This window comes from Acipenser ruthenus, chromosome 21 (assembly GCF_902713425.1).
Source record: "Acipenser ruthenus chromosome 21, fAciRut3.2 maternal haplotype, whole genome shotgun sequence".
Lineage (NCBI taxonomy): Eukaryota > Metazoa > Chordata > Actinopteri > Acipenseriformes > Acipenseridae > Acipenser > Acipenser ruthenus.
In genome coordinates, this window is record NC_081209.1 from 24,162,458 (window position 1) to 24,180,413 (window position 17,956).

Sequence of the window (17,956 nt, forward strand, 5' to 3'; positions counted from 1 at the left end):
GTGACTGCTGATAGTTGTGAAAAGCTATAGGTTTATAAATTTTGTATTTAATTTAATAATTAATGTGACTCTCACAAAACTTTATTGATGCCACAAAGAAAATTGACTTTGAAATAATTAAGTGAAATATTCACATCCACCAGATTTTGCTATGCGCTATGCTAACAAATTAGTCATGTACTCCAATTTGTTTGCACTGTACTTTTTAACAGTACTGAGATGCAACATTGTGTTTTCTGCCCCAGGGTCTTTCCAGTGCAGTTTTACAGCTAGGAGGCACTGATGCATGGAGCTAAATTACTTGCACTCCATTCACACGGCAATGAAGTGACCTGGTGAAATTTAAATCCAGGAACTCTTTGCAACTAGGATATATGGCCTCCTTAGGATACACATAGTGCACTTAATTGACAAGGTGTTGTTTTTAAGATGGTATTTCTTCTGTTCATTAAAAGGATAATGTAGATGATATAAACCACAAATAAGCTTGTCCCACTAAAGAGCGTTACTGATATAGTACTCAGATTACTAGCACATTGATTATATAATTGAACCATAATGAAAATATATTGAAAATGCAATTACTTAAAACTAAATAGCGACTGTATCAACAGCATCTATTATAATTCCTGTTAAAGAGCGCACAGTCAGATGATATAGAGTTCTTTTGTAATTTGAATGAATTCAGCTATATTTTAGTCTTTTTATACATTTATTTTCATCCCTGTAAATCATAAATATGATCTCTTCTTTGAGACCAGCCAATGTGTTCTCAATATTTTTTTTGTTTGGCTGATGACTGCATATGTGACCTTTTATCACATTTCGCACATAAACCATAACCATTACTGGTCTGTACTTCTAAGGTCACAGGTTCAAGTTCTACTTTGGGATTACCTGAACAGACTTTATGTTTGAATGTCTCAGCACAGCTCCATCCTTATATCGAGATGTGAAACAAATGCCCTGCGAACCTCGCAGGTGAAAGAGATCCTGCAGCATGTTGCAGAGTCTTGGCCCCACCCTCCCCCAGGACCATAACTTCCCTGCAACAGCAGGGGGGGCTGGACCTGTCTGGAATCAAGCATGCCTGCTTTACTCAGTGATGTCCACACTGCATCAGTGCAACAACACACCTCTGTTGCATATTGTGTTCACAAGCCAGCTCCAAACCCCTCAGTTGCTGACTGCTGGATCAGTTACTGTTTTGCTTTTAGTGCCAGAGTAAGAGTACAGTTAGGGTTAGGGTTAGGGTTAAGGTTAGGGTTTGATCTCCAATTACAGAACTTTAGAAAGTGAAATATTTACCTAAATCCAAATACCACCTTAATTAATTCAAACTATAAGAAACTAAAGTGGACAAACATTTTTGTGTTTAGAGTTATGGATAATTTACCTCAAAACAAATGCAATATTGCTGCTTTCCTTCTGGAAAGAAATTTGTAGGAATTGTGAGCTCTTGTTAAGAAACGTCCTTCTGGTTGGGTGAAGCGCACCCTTTCTCCTCTTGACTGTGGCCATTCATTTAATGTGCAACTCCTTCTGCAAACCCACAGCCTCTGTCATATTTGTCACACTAATATGTGACTGTCTTTAAATGACTCTCACCTGTACTGTCAGAGTCCTCAAAGACACATCCATCAGTCACTTCCTCTGGTTCTGGGAGCTTTGCCAAGTCTGAGTTACTGTCATGCTACACCAAACTGACTAGAACTGTGAAGAATCAGGCGAACAAAACCTTGCAAAATATTCCCTGCCTTGCTTTCTCTCTCTCTCCCCACCTCTCCCTCTCTGTGTCTAAGCTCCGCCACTGCTGAGGAAACACCTTGTAAGCTCACATAATAAATTGAAATAAACCAGATCCTTTAAGTGTTTATTGGCAGATGTGCAATTAATTAAAAAATCTATACTGGCAGCTTTATCTAGAGAGAAGCAAGTTCAAGGTGTTGTCAAGAAAGCAATGCTTGCAAAAGAAGGCTCCTCCTTTATGGTCAAAAGATTTTTTTGCTGTACAAATTTCAGCTATTTAGACAAATCATATTAAACATGAGCACTCAAGGAATGATGAGTGAATTAATAGTCAAACCTAGAGCTAATAAAACCACAGAGTATATAACTGTTTGAAAATGCTACAAAAGTACATTGTCCATAAATGTAGAATAGTAGGTATATATATATATATATATATATATATATATATATATATATATATATATATATATATATATATATATATATATATACACACACACAAAACACACATTCTTGAAAAATAACATATATCATTTCTTGCAAAATTAAGTTTACTGTATTGTGTTTACTTTTCTTTCTGCACAGCTGAACAAGAGACTTTGTCCGAAATGGTCAATATGATACCATGTACAGTGCAGAATAATGCTTAAAGAAGCAGTTTGGGGTTAGGGCTAGTGTATTGCATAATAAAAGTCTGATCTAATTGTTATGCTTATGCTTTTTAAGATACAACAAAATACCTCAGTTATGTTTGCTTTTTCACTGCAGCTTGTTAAACTAAAATGACTACGCAATTAATCATATTTAAGACCAGAGTTGTAGGTTGCTTCTGGAGATTATTGTCTTCAATAGGATTTTTACTTGGCTGGTTTTATTTTCTGCTACAATAAGTTTATGAAGCACCCATGCGCCTGGTGTTATGATATAACTTAATTATAATGGGGATTTTACTTCGCAGTGCTTCTCTTCAGTGCAATCTGGTGGATAAATACTGTTGTTGCAATTTTGCACTAATATTTTTATCAAGCATTTTCTTTCAGTAAATATTTAACAGGTAAAGCAAAATAAACATTTGGTTACTGGCAATACTGGCAGTTTTCCGAGGACTCCCATAGCCTTTGCTGGTGGCTCAGATTTTCAATTGGTGAAAGACAGTGGACTTTTTTAGTCAGCAAGCAAGTTAGCCATAGATGTGGCTCAATAGTGACACCCAGATTGACTGGTTCACACTAATTTACTTCACACTGATTCCATTTATCTCCTCGAAGGTCCCATGGCAGCAGTTTATAATGGCGTATCCTAAGATGCCTGCTTGCATGAGTTTTTTTAAAGCGACTAGACTCGATGAATCTTAGCCCAGAAAACAGTTCACAGATTGAGGACTTGGTGAAATCAGAAAATATCAGGCAGCACAGCTGGGACCTGCTAGCTTGCTTGGCTGGTTCAAGCAGCTAAGCATTAACAGCACTGGCTTTTCCACTGCCAGTCGTGTGTCACTGGGACAAACTGGGGCATCTGCCGAGGAGGAACATGCAGCACGAAGGAGTGTCAGCTAATACACTCATTCTTTTATTGCAATGTTTTCAACTGGAGTGTTGCTTGTTTGCTACGATAAATACATTGTGTAGGGTATTTTAAAGGAATAAAAATGCCCCCAACCACCCAATATATTTTATTGTTCTTATTATTTCTATTGTCAAGTTTAGTTCCCAAAGGACAGACTTTTATTTGTTCTTTTTTTCCATAACAGTATGAGATCTAAGGATACACCCACATTATTTCAGGTATGTATTTTTTTCTGTTTTTGTAGCCTGACTAAAGTGCTGGAGAAGCACAAACTAATGACAGGTATGGTACTTTGATTTTTGTTGGTTTCTGAATCAATGCTTTACTTTTTGCTCTTACAATTGATGTAGTATCTTTCCACTTTCTGGGTCGACTCAGATTCTTTATCGAAACAATATTAAACCTGTTAATTGTGCAATGGGCTCTCACCAGCTGACCAGAGTGAGGCCAAGGCAGATATATCAATTGCACAAATGAAATCAGTGCCACTACGCATTGCTTAGTTACAGCAAATCAGAAAGAATGATTATACCTCGACAACTGCCACGATAAAGTAAAAATTGATCTATCAGATAAATCTATCTTAAATGTTCCCGTTTCAACAGGAATTCACACAACACAAGACAATGGCCTTAAAAGACAAGTGCTGAAATTGTCACAAGCTAGAATGTGGCTTACTGTATTTGGCTGTTTCATAATTTTACCTTTTAAAAAAACATAAAGCAAAGGATATGGTGTTCAATTATTTAACAGAAGCCGCAACATTATACTTGTCAGAGAAATGTATTCAGGAAGCTATAAGCACATTTAATTCTTATGAGGTTAAAGAGTGTGCCGTGGCCCCGGCTAAAGAAAAGAACCAGGCTAAGGTTTTCAGCATTAGATGATCAGGATGTCTGTCTGCTGTCCTGAGCTTTTCAGCTGGGATCATCATCTTACAAGCTCTAAAGCAAAGATGTTTAAGCACCTTCCAATCCAATTAAACTTACTTAACTGTAAGAAAGGCACAAGTGAGCCCAATCAGCTCATTTGTAATGAAAAAACAAACCTCCTTAATCCTGCGCTCTAAGGCCTACTGGACATTTGTCCTATTATTGCACGGGCCAGGGTCAGTTAATTTAAAACTTCTGTCACATTTGTCCCAAATGGTGTTTCTGGTAATCCTAAAATCCTATGGCTGTGGTGTGACCTTTTGTCTGTGACTTCAGCTGTGTACATTGGGAATCCTCTTGAAACCTGTGCTGCTCCAGACAAGATGAATTTTTCATTGAATATTATTTTATTTTTTTTGGTTACTAAACTGGTATTAAATAATATACTGCCACTGCAACCTATTACGGGGTTTGGTTACAATCACAAATAGTGTCCCTGTTCAGCTAAAAAGAATTAGAAACTGTTTGTTTCTCCTATATTACTCATAACTCTTTTAGGTGGGGTATTGATGTCAATGACAGCACCAGTATATTTATAATATTACCAGATTCACTCTGCTTCAGAATGTCACTGTATAACCAAACAGTTTAGTTCCCTAATCGTCGAGTCCAGAGCTTTCCATTTGTTGTTTTATTAATTGAGTTTGATGTCACATTGTCTAACCCAGAAACAGAAGAAAGTGGAAATTGCAATTACTGCTTTCCTAAACTGCCCTGGACACAACTTAAGAATACTATCTCTTGTTGACAGCAACAACTTACTACACCTGCCTCTGATATATTGAGTTTGTCAGTCCATGAAGAACTAGCTGCAGAATAGCTTGTCCTATTCTTGCCTGAGTTACGAAAATTCTATTGAGACCTCTGTTCTTTCAAAGAGCTCTTGAATGGCACTAGGCAAGGAAAGAAGTGCTGGGCTGACCAGCAGTGGGAAGATGCTGTACAGATCTGAATGTCTCAATTTCAAAATACAGAGGAGCTACTGTTGCCTTTTCAAATCACAACATTAAACATCACACATGTAGATATGCTATATGATAAAGATGTCAGGTAAATATTATTAAACAGTGTAATCAGATGTGGACCCTTATCATGCAGTGTTTGCTTTACAATAATCTCTGACATAATTAATGACGTCATGAGCCCTTATATAACTCACCAAATCTATGGCGCATCCAGGCAATGCATATGGGAAAGGAACATATAATATGTAGGGCAATTTGAAAAGCTCTATCATGAGTCATTTAACAAATGTGTTTTGATGGATTAAATTAAGTTTGATATTCATGAAACATCTGTCGTTGGTTTATTTAATAACAGTTGCATGCCAACAAAATAGTATTTAATCCAGTGAAACAGACATTATTGAAAGTAACAGGTGAGTTAAAGATTTGTCAATAGGAATCATATAACAAATAGAAAAGATTTTGAACGTGGTTACCGTGTATAACTAAGGCCTTGACTTCTTTAACTAGAATACAAACTGATCACATATACTGTAGCTTCATAAAACACTGTAAATAACATATTTGTTTGAAGTAATGCAAGTATTCATAACTCAAATCTGTCAGTAAAATAAACAGAAAATATCTATCAAGTTAGCTAAATGTTCATTCATTTTTTGCAGACGCGCTCCATTGCTCTTCCAAATACTATTATTAAAGGGCATTTATTAAATCATAATGCGATGGCTATTTGTCATCTGCAATGTCAGAAAGCACATGGGCACATCACTTACAACCTGCTTCAAGGGGGTCTCCCACAGCGACCTTTGACTTTTTTTTTTTTTTTTTTTTAAAGCTCAGATCCCACTGCTCATGTAATAGCCAACTGATCACATAATTAAAACAACTGCCTAAAACTCAATGTCAATATAAACTTTTTTTTTTTTTTTTTAATTACAACGCTTCTGGCAAATGTTAAATTCAAGTAAATGTATCTTATTTATTTTACATTTTTTTTACAAAGCATTTTATAGTCTATTCCATATAACAACGTATGACAAATTGGTTTGTACTTCAACAGATATTTAAAACTTATATTTAAAAATTCTGATTATTATTATTATTTTTTTGGCAATTAATTAAAAATATGTAAAATACTTGTGGATAACACTGAAAGTTATTAAGCTCTCAGTCATGAAAACCTGGGGAACATGGAAACCTGGGGAAAATCAACAAGAGGCTCCAACTGGCCAAAGGCAGTCAGATAGGCTCATGCTCCGAGGCTGTGTCTTCCCGAACCATACTTATTTTAGGAAGAACACATTTATTACACTCATAAAAACATGTAGAAACATGTAAAGAGAATATGTACAGCATGCTTGTTGCAATGCTGCCTTTCAAGTCAAATAATGGAAGCCATATTTGTCTACAGATTTTTATAATCATTGAGGTAGTTACAATGTTAAAGCAGTCATATAATTGCTTTCTGTATACCAGCTCACTGTGTGCACTCCTACAGTAATCTGTATCGGCCAGTTCTTTGTCATGTCAAGTGAATAAATGAACATTCCTCGACTATTTTACTAAAACATTGTCTTCATTTAATCTACAGGGAATAAAATGCAAACAAGCATGTATTGTTTTAACAGACATATATTTAGGCATACATGGAAATATGTAGCGTTTTAGACAATTTGAACCAATGGAGAACATCATGAGAGGGTAAATCCTGATTCTTTGTGTTGCTCTATTTTAAAACAATTTATCGTCTTTTAAAATAAAACGGTATCATTTGAAAACACAGGGATATGGGGACAAAGGAAGAACAGACTGCAGATATCATCTCGATTGATGACACACATTCAACCTGGAGAACAGGGCTACTCCTGACCCTGCTGAAGAGAGGTCAGAGAGCAATTCTGAATAATAAATGAGACCTGCTAACCTTGTGACCCAAATCTGGCAGGGTCAGCTGCAGCCCCTTCCACCAGATGTTGAAGGCAGATATGGAGGCACCATCCACAGGACTAATGAGCTTCCTTATGTATACTGTAGCTACTATGAAACCATATCTTAGGATCTTGTTTATATATACAAGTTCTGAACACTGTCAATGCACTGTAGTATTTGGTTGCCATATTGCTGAAAGGCTATAAATAATTATGGCATGTTTTTATAATACTGAAGGAACATAAGTTATTTTAAAAAGTATTATTATTATTATTATTATTATTATTATTATTATTATTATTATTATTATTATTATTAAAACTATTGATTTATTTGGTTGATTGTATCTAAACAAAAATATATGTTCCCCATTCTGGATCAAGGGACATTTGTATCATCACAGTTTTAAAATACTTTATAAATGGGTTTCATATTATAATAGAATGATATGCTTTCTTCAGCCTATGTGTTTTTAGTTCACATCTGGCTCTCTGGTACTGAAGGAGTCTCTTGTGAATGCACTGCTTTTCAAACAGCAATAGCAGTATCATCAGTGAGAATACATTTACTTTATCTCTTTTCTCTGGTATTTCAGCTTTCTTGGGGAGCTTTTATGTCATTTTTTTATCAGTTGCATCTTTTGTTTACAGTCTCTACTCTTCCAGACTGGACTGCACAAGATATATTTGGTCCATAAGCACAAAACGGTTAAATATCTTAGTACCTTGAGACGGGAAGAGTCCTTCTTTGCATTTCCTTATAGTAATCAGTGTAACAAAAGGCATCAAAAAGATGTCTAATTATACACAGCCATTTGAATGTCTTTCTCAAACCTTACTGGGTGATATACAATAGCTTATAAACCACATACTGTGCAGCAAGATTTGGAACTTAAAAATGAAAAAAAAAAACCTGGAGAAATAGTAATAGTGCTGTTGTTATTGAACTATATATTGAGATGGTAGGTAGTTTAAAACAAATAAGAAGAAAAAACTGCTTATTACACAATAAGCACAATTTCTTGTGAGTATGAAACCTAACTGGACCCTTTCCTAACAGTTTTATTTAACCTAAATACTTTTCGGAAGAAAAAATAAGGAAAGACATTTATTTTCTGTTAAATACAATTACTGTATGTCCTTCCTTTATTCACACTCTTATAATAAAAGGATCATTTGCATATTAATAAATATAATGAAGTCAGAACTGACTGTGTGACAAGCTAATTCCCTATGTACATTACTTTCAATTACTGTAATTGCATGTACTGACCAGAGAATAGCAATTCCTCTTGCTGCTTGTGTGTACTCATATTACATTATTAGATCTAAATTAACAAATATCCTGGATACCCTTGCGAAAACTCAAAGTCATTTAACACAGTGTGGGAGACTGAATGCAGCCCAATGTTAAAGAGACAGTTCAGGAGCACATGGTACATATATCACAGCCACATAGACAAGCTATTGAGCTGTCTGTGAAAAACACAGTCAAACAGGGAAGCTTTCAGCTGGATAGCACCGTATGAGGACCCTGATTGATGGGATTTGATGATGCAAAGCTGTCTGATAGCCTTCTCCAGAATTCAGTGAAGGTACTCAAGGTCTTTTGTGATGATCTCTGACCACAGATAAACAGCTACTTTATTACAACACAGCCAGAGGTTGCACCAAAGTCCATATTCTGCCATCTCTTGATACACACTCAGAAACTTGCTATATTTCGCTTCCCAGCTTCCATTCTCAAAGCAGAAAGCCTCAGCCCCTGATTTTCTCGCTTTGTTACGTTTGAAACCATAATACCGTTGTAGCTATGTGGACTGGGTACAGTAGTTCATAAAACAGTAACCGACTGCCATACTGCACAGGCTGTGGGGCTACATATACATACAAACTGTTATATTCTTGTAAAGCATCTGCCAGACACTTTGTCAAAAAGTTTGTGTTATTTATTAAGTTTCTTTTTACTGTTGCTGAAGAGTAATACTATCTGCCTTTCTTATCTCTCATCAGCTGTAAACAACAGTCAGCTACATTAAGACAGCTAGTATTATCAGTATTGCTTATTGTAAACAACCTAATTGTAGTATAAAATACCATACTTTTGGCGAAAGCAGGAACCTAGAGTGAATTCATGTCCTTTGTTTAAGCTTTGCCTTTTACAAATTCCTCTGAAGATTGGTCATCTGTAATATCATGATCATTTTCTCCTGGAAATATATTCCGCAGCAGTGAGCCAGCTCCGTTAATTTGAAAAGACCTTTTTTTACCCCCCTCACATTTATACTGAGCCTTGAAAGATTGCACTCTCAAGACATTCTCTTCACAGTATGAGCATCAATAATGTAAGCAAATCCATTTTATTCAATATATCATTTTGAGATTGCTTCATTCTTCCAGCACTATTCATCATACTAACTTTTTTCTAAGCAAAGTAGACTAGATTAGATGGATAAAGCCTGTGATTAGATTATCTGAGCCTTGATGTCACCCTTTTTACAGCCTCACAAGTTCTCTTCTTTCATTCAATTCCAGAATGGTTAGTGGGAAATTTAAGAAAATGGACAGGCCTTGACCATTAAGTCATTGTAGCTAACAAAATAAATCCATACATCTTATACATTCTATGCACTTTCATTAGCTACATAGGTCTCAAAAATGCAATTTTGAAATAAATATATGATGTAATTTTATTTGAAATCATGATATCTGGTACTACACTAGTTTAAAGAAAGATATTGGTTTTCATGTCTTTGTCTTAGGAAGTCTGTTACTCCTAAATCACCTCAGCATTGTCTTCTGGGTCAAAGCACATTACTGGCTGAAAGTATGTCAGTCAATAGGGGAAGCAGCTGGTTGGCTAATGAAAAGAAGGCGTTGGACAATTTTATTCTCTAGATCAGGGCTTCCCAACCCTGGTCCTCAGGACACCATGTGGCTTCTGGTTTTCATTACAACTGAGCTCTCAATTACTTAACTAAACCCTTCATTGAACTAATAATGTGTATAATTAGACCTTTTTAATTGTCCTTAGCTCCTAAAAAGTTGCAGAGTTCAAGTTACTTCTAAAATGTTATAGCTAACTTGAAATCTGCAACTGTTTAAGTACTGAAAACAAGTAAAAAGGTCTAATTAAGCAAATTATTAGTTCAATTAAGGGTTTAATTAGGTAACTGAGAGCTCAGTTGGAATGAAAACCAGCAGACACAGGAACAGGGTTGGGAAGCCCTGCTCAAGATGAAATGACCACAACAAAGTGCAACACTACCTAAAACCATGGTTTGCAATAAGATCATTATTTAACCAGGTGTAATATGAGATAATCAGTTTTAAATTCACATAAAACATAGATATTGCTGTTGGGGCCCATTTTTTCACACCCTAATTCCAAAAATGCTAATGATTTGACCTTATAAAAATCTAGGAAAACAAAGAACTTTCAAACTACATGAACATAATTATTTTAAATATCTCTAGTTCCAAAAACAAATCATATTGAAACAACTATTTGGTTTAGACAAAAGTTTCTATTTTACTAATGTCATCTTCAAATGCAGCCAAATTGTCTGTTTGACTTTATGCCCATGCAGAAAATTGGGCAGTGTGACACAGAGTGCATGGGTTTGCCCATTGCACTGATTACTTGATGTAATAGTAAGCAAGCTTAAGTGAATTGTGTGTCTTCAATCTTTCCAATCACTTAGAGCTGGGCATCAGTGAATATCATCCATCATCCCTGGCCTGAAACATATGGTGCATCAGCAATCTTAGACTGACCTAAATGATAGTAAAAGCTGCTACGCTATTCACAATAAGAAATTGTTGTCCTCTGAATTACAGGTTTGTGATTAGATTGCTAACATGGCCAACTTGATGTATAAGTGTCAGTGCTTGGGAGTGATACTGCTCTAAGATCCTTTAAAGATTAATTTATACCCTTGAAATGCACACCAATCACTAAGTCAAAATATGTCATGGTATTTTTCATGTGAACTAAAAAGCACCAGAGTACCAACATTGCTTTATTATACAGAGTGTCAGAAAATGCTGAGTTGAAGTCTTGTTAACTAAAGTACTGTCCTTATTTGCTCGTTTCTTTGCTGTCACATAACATGGTGTCTTCTTGTGCCATGTTTTTGGAAGTTCTCTAAAATACACATAAACAGTCACTGTGTAATGGAACTGTAATTATGAATTCTACAAGTCCATGAAAAAAATCTTGCAACAGGGCGCCAACATTTCTGAAGTAAAATAGGCTTTATGGGTGTGATTCGCCAAATATTTCGGTAGCAAATATTTATAGATTTATAATTTTGCAGTTCATACTGCACATTTTTTTCTTTCTTTTGTAGTATGTTTTGAAATTAATTTTCTGTTAAGTGACAGAATCGCTGTTCAGCAGTTTTTTTCATTCAGCCATTTTATCTCGAGTGGAGGTGGAGGGCATTCCTTTGAAAAGGGGCGGGACTGACAGAGATGTGAACCAATCACAATTTCCAACCACTGACTATACAGTATATATATATATATATATATATATGTGTGTGTGTGCGTGTGTGTGTGTGTGTGTGTGTGTGTGTGTGTGTGTGTGTGTGTGTGTGTGTGTGTGTGCGTGCTTGTGTGCTCCGAGCTTAAGAAAACAAGTACAGGACAATATTGTTTTGATTATATTTATGTGAAAGCACATTAAAGAATCAACATTTCATTTTGCTGAGACTTTGAAAGATGAAATATCAAGTTTAATATGATCTATATAATTATTTGATGTCATGTTTAGAGTGGTGTATCTCATTGTTTTATAGTAATGATAATGACAAAAATGACAGCCAGACATTTCACAGGGACAACAACAGCTTATTACTAAATGCTTGACCTGTATATCCTCACCTCTCAGAAGAGTAAAAGAGCTATTTCCTAATAGATGAAACCTAATTTCACAATGGGGAGTGAATATAATGGATTGATAAACCTAAACATTGGTAGGGCAGACAAAATATGGGGATGAAAAGAATAATTAGTATTAATAAATAAAATACATATAAGAAAATGGGAAGCAGATGTTTGTATGTTGAAAAATGTGCAGGACTGTGTATTTAAATTTAATGTACTGTACAAGGGTACAGTACAGAAACCAATCACTCATTATGCATAAAACATTTACATAATTTCAACATGCCACAAACAGGAAGAATATAGAACCTCAATTTAATATTTGTATGGCAAATATTGGTTTTAAAACAGACAGTAATATTTCTAACAGTATTGTAATTTTAAACTAATGCTCAAATGTGACCAAATGTTATTTTTTTTCTCAACAGTTCAGAACCCTATAAACAGCACAACCATCGTTCATTTTCAAAACTGGATCTGACTGGTCAACTGCATCCATTTCAACCCCCTTCTCATTTGAACTGGCAACATGTCTCCATCTTATCCATTACACATGACCCTGCAGACCTCTACATAACTACGCACTTATTGAACTATCTTTTCTCAAATAAAGGCTAAATTACTGAGAAAACACCCCCAAAAAAACATCTGCGAGTCGGCAGTCTAAAAGTGTATTCTCCCGTGAACACTACATGAAACAGCTGGAACAAGTTATTAATATTTAAGCAGAAATCAGAAGACATACATTATCAGCCAACTCTGTGTAGCACTATATTGTCCCCACTGTATTTTGTAGGATGAAAAGGAAGCCACTGGCAGCTCCAGTTCTATAAATCATACCAGAGTCTATACCAACTGTTGAACAGGGACCTCGCTTTAATGCAGATGAGCAGTCCATCTTTTTTGGTCCATGGCTCTTGACTCGTTCTGATTCTTTACAAAGTGCCATAATGGATGGTGTCCATTTGTGTACTAAACTGCTGTGTCCTAATCTCTGTTCATTAGCAACTGTCACATATATCTTGAAACAATAAACTGCAAACACTACAGAACAGTGGCAGAAGTAAGTTATTTCTCATTCACTCCTATAAAAAAAAAAAAAATTAACTGGCTTGAATTTCTGTTAGGTTAATTAAAAAAATCAAACAACGGCAAACCAGGTTGAGGGGCTCATTGGAAAACTGGTCCATAGGAACTCAATAGAAGTGCCATCCCAAGCTTAAATACAATGCTCTTTAGGACTAATGGTCTATCAAAGCGTGCTGGCCAAGGTTTGAATTCCACCAGAACATACAACAAATGATTGGTTTCAACGGCAGAAAACAGGATGAAAATGTTTAGGTGACCTTGGTCTACCCTCTAGTGTAGAACAATGCATATTTCCAAACGGCCCCCAATTAGCTCTCATGAGAGGGGTGGGTGAGGGTGTCAGTTACTGTCTGATAGTTGCATTACCAATGTTAAAAGCCATTTTTATGAGCACATTATTCAACACATAAGCAAGTTCAATGTGCTCTTTCTCTTAATCTGGTGGAGACATTTCCAGTTGAAACAGATTGCAAATGCAGATCATCCAAGTAACTTTTAATAGCTCTTTATTTGTATGCATACTGTGAGTTTACAAATGCATGTATTAATACCTGTATACAACTTTTCTATGAAACTCCTGTCCATTATTATATATACAGTTACAGTTCTCTAGCAGTAAAGCACTGTATCAGTATCTGTCCAATTCAATTTACTAATTCCAAATAGGATAATTCTATTACACCTCTTTAAAGGAAAGGGAAGATCAGTGTGGTATCACAAAGTGCTTTTTTATTGCAATGGTTAATTTTAAGCTTCACAGTTTACAAGGAATTACAAGAAGTTGAAAAGCACATTAATGAAATCTGAAACGGCACATAATTGCTATACAAAAAAAACAACATACCGGTATTCCATAATGGGTAATTATTGTTAAAAAGATATATATATATATATAAATAAGATCAGGGAGTTGAACCTGATCTCACTGTAAAACATTAGCAATGTATTAAAAGTTCCTTTAAACATTACGGAAGAAGTGCTTTGTGACTTAAACAGCTGCAAAGTTAACTTCACTTGAGGAATTAGCCTCCTAACAAATGAACCCGTTTTAACGATGCACTTGAAGCTGAAAACCTTAAGAGAGGCGGTAGGGGGGACCTTTCTTTAGATAGAAAATATTGCTATAAAGGCCGCTTTAAAGGCAATACTATGGTAATGTTTTGCTAGTAAGAACTGGCTGGAGAAATACATGCCACTACCAACACACTCCAGACTGTTTATTGGGAGTACCGAGCTCCATATTGCTGATCTGGAAGACTAGTTAAAAAAAAACAAAACCTAATGTATTCTTTATTGTGTTCTTTCTTCTTAAACAGTGTCACTCATAGGCCTCTCATTTCCCCCAATGCATTTTGACTTGAATATATAATGAATGCAGGTGCATCATTGTAATGTTTAAAGCCTGCTTGACAAGGTGAACAAGGACCTGTCCACTGGGGCAGGCTAAATCAAAATACATAAAAGACATCATTTCCGGTTGGACTTACCCGTGTACTGAACCTCATTCAAAATGTATGGAACACCACCAGTGTACACTGCTTTTACGATCTCAGTTTTCAGTCTTATTTCATGTTGTTAATGTTTGTAGATGTCTTTGCATACTAAAATAAGCCCCAAGACCTCCCACTGTCAAAAAAATGATATATTTTAAATTCAAACATTAATGTCAGCCTGCTTTTGACTATGCGTACAAAACCTGGAATGCTCTCCCGATAGCTTTGAGCTCTCAAATATTCGCCAGTGTTGCTTTTGTCATAGTATACTGTGCTGCACTTTCACGTCACAATCTGTCTCTGTTTATTATTTAAAAAGTGATCACACTCCACCTTTTGCCTGTCCATACAGTTTTCTCCTCTAAAAAAAAACAAAAACACTTTGATCAAACATTATGTGAAAAACAGTGGAAATTTGATAATACCAATGCAGGATTATAATTACATTCAACAAAATCAGACTACCTCTTTAACAAACTAGATTAAACTGTGCTTAGTTTGCTAAGAATTTCAACAGGGACCCACAGTTAACCAGACTACATACTGCTTCAATATTACTGTGCCCATTAAACATGTTATTGTACATGCTTAAACACTTGCATTTTGACTTATCAATTGCCTAGCCTTCACCTCTAAACCACAGAGTCGGCGTGAGACATGTTAACACGTTTTAAAGATCCTCTAAAGGCTCTTCCACAGCTGCAGATACACTGTACAATACTTACACCTCATGCGCTGAAAGCAACCCGATCAGGAATAGTTCTAAGGGGTTGATTAAATTAAAATACATTCAACATTTATATTCTCAAGCTGTCTTCGAAAATAAAGAAAATCATTAGGCTCAGCAACAAGAGCGCTGCAGCAACTTTTATAAATTACCTCTGCATGTACTGTATTGGTAAAGTGATACATGTTAATGTGCACTTCTATAAAACAGCAGAACAAATGAAAATAACTGCACCCTAATGCCAGAATGTTACAGTATGTGTATATCTTCCTGGCTTTATGTTTCAACGAGCCAAGCATCTGTATTTTAATAATGTGCTTCAGCATTCCTTCAGCTTCCTTGAGCTGTGTCCTGGTGGAATTGTATCCTTCCTAACGGTCTAAGGAAGACAGAGGTGGCGCCGGCACAATTTAATTTCGTTTAAAAATACACATCAAATCTGATTTATGTTACATTAAGGGAATCTCTGGTAAAATAACTGGGAGAAGGAATGAAATAAGCATCAGGTTTAGAAATACTTAGCACTCACGTTTCCTTTAGTACATCATTCCCCTTATTAAAGAATGCAGTATCAAAGTTTAATTGAGCAATTACATATAACAGCCAACTTTACACTGTGCCAGAGAAGGCAAATTGATTTGCGTTCCCTTACTGGAAACAACATAACTTTCAAACTGTAAAACAATATACTGCATCTGTAATACATTTAAATAATAATACACAAATTTAATAAAATAAAAAAAAACACTAGCACTGTCTGTGCAAGCAATTGTATGGATTTACTTGCGGAAATCGTTCACTATCTGCCTATTGGGCTTTGGACAGTTTATTTACAGATTAATTAGTAGAATGTTGCCGTGATGCCTTTTTTTTTAAACAAACTGTATTTCCAAAACTGAACTGAAAAAACAGACAGGAAAATGATTTAGTTATCACCGTTGACCCCTGTTACAGCTTAATAGTGCTGTGTCTCATGTTTTTAATTGTAGACCTAATGTGTTACAGTTTTAATCATGTATGCTCACATTCATTTTATATAGAAGGTGCAGTGTAGTTTAAACATGATCCAAAACAATTAAACAATTCCCATGGCTGTCTATTCACAAAGCAATTGATTTGCGTGGTTCTAAGTGGCTTTAGGATATGTTTTCTTTTAGACTTTAATAAATATACTATTTGGGGATGTGTAGGGATGTGACCTTCCTTTAATACCAGCTTAGGGCCTGTGTACCATTGCAGAAATCTGTGGAGTTCTGAATGTGGAAATGACATATGGGATTCTACTCGTTTTGCCTTGTAAAAAAAAAAAAATATATATATATATATATATATATATATATATATATATATATATATATATATATATATAAAATATTAGTAAAACAAGTTAAAAAGTAACTGACTGTCCAAATGGCAAATAAGTCAGGCTTTCTAAATGGTATTGACTTGTGTGTGAGACAGTGGAGAACTGCATTGTGGCATGCTTTCAAGTATAATAAGTGTTAGGCTGGGAATGACTAGCCCCTATGAGACCAGCACCTGGAAAAGGTCAGGTGCTGTTCCACCCAGCTAATTAGAGAGCTGTTTCACTGCACAGATGCCATGTGTGTGTGTGTATGTGTCTTTGTATGTCTGTGTGTACACAGTGTCCTACCTGTTATGTTAGCCTTCCGTGCTCTTTGCTTCAAACACTGCTGCTGGATACAGGTAGCTGTGATGTTCTGATGAGGGTCTGGGGGATTGCCGGTGTGCTCCACACATTTTGGCACATCCACAGTTTCAGCAGGTGCCTCGCTGTGAGGGGCCTTCTCTGATAGCTGCAAGATGCTGCTTTCTTCAATGGTACCTAGAGACAGATTTTAAACACGTTGCATGTAAACCCTGACACAAGAACCCCCTGAGCCCCAACCTAATCTCTCTTGAACATTGTTACTGTGTACCCAATGTGTGCTGATTCATGTGTTTCCACATGTATATTGGGCTGTGTGAATATGTATTTAAGATGAATAATTATTAATAATTCTTTAAAAACGTATATTCCAACTAAGTATTAATCAATTCCACTGTGGTTTGAACATCAACTTCTCATGAAAACCTACAGTACAGTATGTCTAGAAATACCGGGGTAAGTCAATTGATTGAAATAGTAGATTAAATAGACTTCTGTGCACTGTTAGATGCTTGATTTGTAGTTCATTTAATCATCCATCAGTTAGATTCACCGGTGTTTAGATCAATTCAATAGACCCATCCCTATTCATTAAAAAAAGAGAATTTATATATTAATGCTCCATATCACTATTATATCAAAAAGCACTATCATGGACATTTTCTTTTCTTTTTTTTTGTTGCAGAAACTTTATGGAAAGATTAAACCTATCAATTTTGCACTTACTCAGTGGGGCAGTACTTTGTTGTGACTCCAGCAGTTCCGTGCCCCCAATCTTTGGCAATGTCTGAGTCTCACCATTTCTATTCTCTGCCACGGTCACTGCTTGACTGCTGATTGATGTCTTTCTCAAGGTCTTTATAATCCTCTGAACCTCTACCAACAGCACAGCTTGTACTGCCTCAAGAACCTGTCAAAGCAGCACCAGGTACCAGGTTTATTAAA

The 17,956-nt window shown here is 35.8% G+C and overlaps 1 protein-coding gene across 1 annotated transcript in view; it reads right to left on the minus strand.

The window, feature by feature from the left end:
- Positions 1–17,956, minus strand: part of LOC117427726 (WD repeat-containing protein 72-like) — a 69,321-nt gene that overhangs the window by 4,982 nt on the left and 46,383 nt on the right. Inside the window, exons 18-19 of the mRNA XM_058995163.1 lie at positions 17,738–17,921; positions 16,997–17,188 (exon numbers count right to left, since the gene is read on the minus strand). Coding sequence (XP_058851146.1) covers positions 16,997–17,188; positions 17,738–17,921 — 376 coding nt within the window. The remainder of the gene's footprint in view (positions 1–16,996; positions 17,189–17,737; positions 17,922–17,956) is intronic.